The 1,710-nt window shown below is 30.4% G+C and overlaps 1 protein-coding gene across 1 annotated transcript in view; it reads left to right on the top strand.

Moving 5' to 3' along the window:
- The window catches only part of LOC119678179 (protein still life, isoforms C/SIF type 2-like), a 16,333-nt gene extending 14,623 nt beyond the window's left edge, over positions 1-1,710 (top strand). The window contains exon 4 of the mRNA XM_038089881.1: positions 1,691-1,710. Coding sequence (XP_037945809.1) covers positions 1,691-1,710 — 20 coding nt within the window. The remainder of the gene's footprint in view (positions 1-1,690) is intronic.

The following is a 1,710-nucleotide window of genomic DNA, read 5'->3' on the forward strand; positions in this document are numbered from 1 at the left end:
GTAAAGCCATAGGCCAAGTAAACTTTTACCAGAAGCACTCATATCAGAACACAAATTTTATTTATTCCACAAATTTTATATCCAAATTAGAGCTATATATAATCCTGGGACAACTGCACTGTTGCTTATTATCTGAAATACCGAGTACCGCACGCGAACTGCTTTAAGTCCAAACTGTAAGATCCTGTAAGTTGTGTTGTCCTTTTATAGTGACACGCAGCAATAGATTTCACATATTTCCTTCCAATCTCTCCACATCGCCCACATAACTTATTCAAATCCATTTGGCTGAAGTTGTGTGTCATTTCTCGCATGTGATGATTATAAAAGCTACAAGTGATATTATTTATGCCCCCTCCCAATACTTTCCTAACGTTTCTGATGAATACTGTGGCAAGTTTATTTGCCTCTGAAGCAACACTTGGCAAGGCATTGGTAACTCCTCCCATAGAAATTGCGTAGGAGTATTGTCTGTAGTTTGCTTTGATTGGCCAAATCATTACAAAATCAGGATACTCATTGCTGAAAATGACGTCAACTTCTGCTTCTGCTTCTGCTTTTCTCGGATCATTACGTATGAAACGAAGAAGGAAAATTCTTAATTCTGAACTGCAAGATTTAGAAAAATACTTTTGGTAAACTTTTTATTGTTTATAAATACATTTCTTTATATTTTAACTTTTAAATAAATTTTGCTTACACGAAGATTAATTCACAAAGAAAACGATGTGTCTTTAAATAATTCGAAAACTTTAATTTATGTATTCGATTCTTATGAATCAATAGAGTAGTCACCCTACATCAAGAGTTTTCTAAGGATTAAATTATAAAATATTTTTCAGAAAATAAAAAAAGGAATTACTGACATTAAGAACTATAATAATAGAAAATATAAAAAGTAAATGGGTCTGAAGGATTACAGATAAAGCTGATTCTTTCTACCCACCTTTAGTGCAAAACCGATTTTTGCTACCCTTCAGATCGTTGGTAAGTTACCTATATTCCGGTGCTACTTCTAGATATCCTGGCTAAAGAAGAAAATCAGGATATCTTTGACAATCTTTATGAAAATACCTAACAGCATACCATCAACGCCAGAGGATTTCAATAGTTTAAAAGTGTTACTTGAGAATTTTACCTATGTTTTCACACATATTTCACTGGCAATAATCCATCGAATATTAAATTAAGAACAGGTATAAACAGATAAAAATCAGAATGTATTAACCTTGATATCGAAATCAATATATAATGGTTCATAATTATAGTATATAGTATAGCTAATAAATACAAAAAGGTGAGCATTATTACCCTAACTCTAGATACGAATACCTTAGGTGTCTAAGGAATTATATTAAAAAATAAAGTGCAAAGCAAAGATTTTAAGTAAACCAAATACTCGTATAAGCAGTTCCACGATGATATGTTTTTCAATGGATATAGAGAATATAACGATGGCAATAATGAGAATGTAAACTGAATAATGAAATATCTCAAGAAACAAAGTATTAGGAAGAATTTATTCCTTTCGAAATATTATTAAATTATATAAACTATAAAAAAACGAATGAAAACAATCTGTATTTCAAGTGAATGAGGATTTTATATTCTATATAGTCTAACCTATAATCTATATAGAAGGTTAATTTCGTATAACTATAACAAATTGTCGTTTTTATTGTAATTTTAGGTCCCAATTACAATAACTAA

Source organism: Teleopsis dalmanni, chromosome 1, assembly GCF_002237135.1.
Source record: "Teleopsis dalmanni isolate 2A chromosome 1, ASM223713v2, whole genome shotgun sequence".
NCBI classification, from domain to species: Eukaryota; Metazoa; Arthropoda; class Insecta; order Diptera; family Diopsidae; genus Teleopsis; species Teleopsis dalmanni.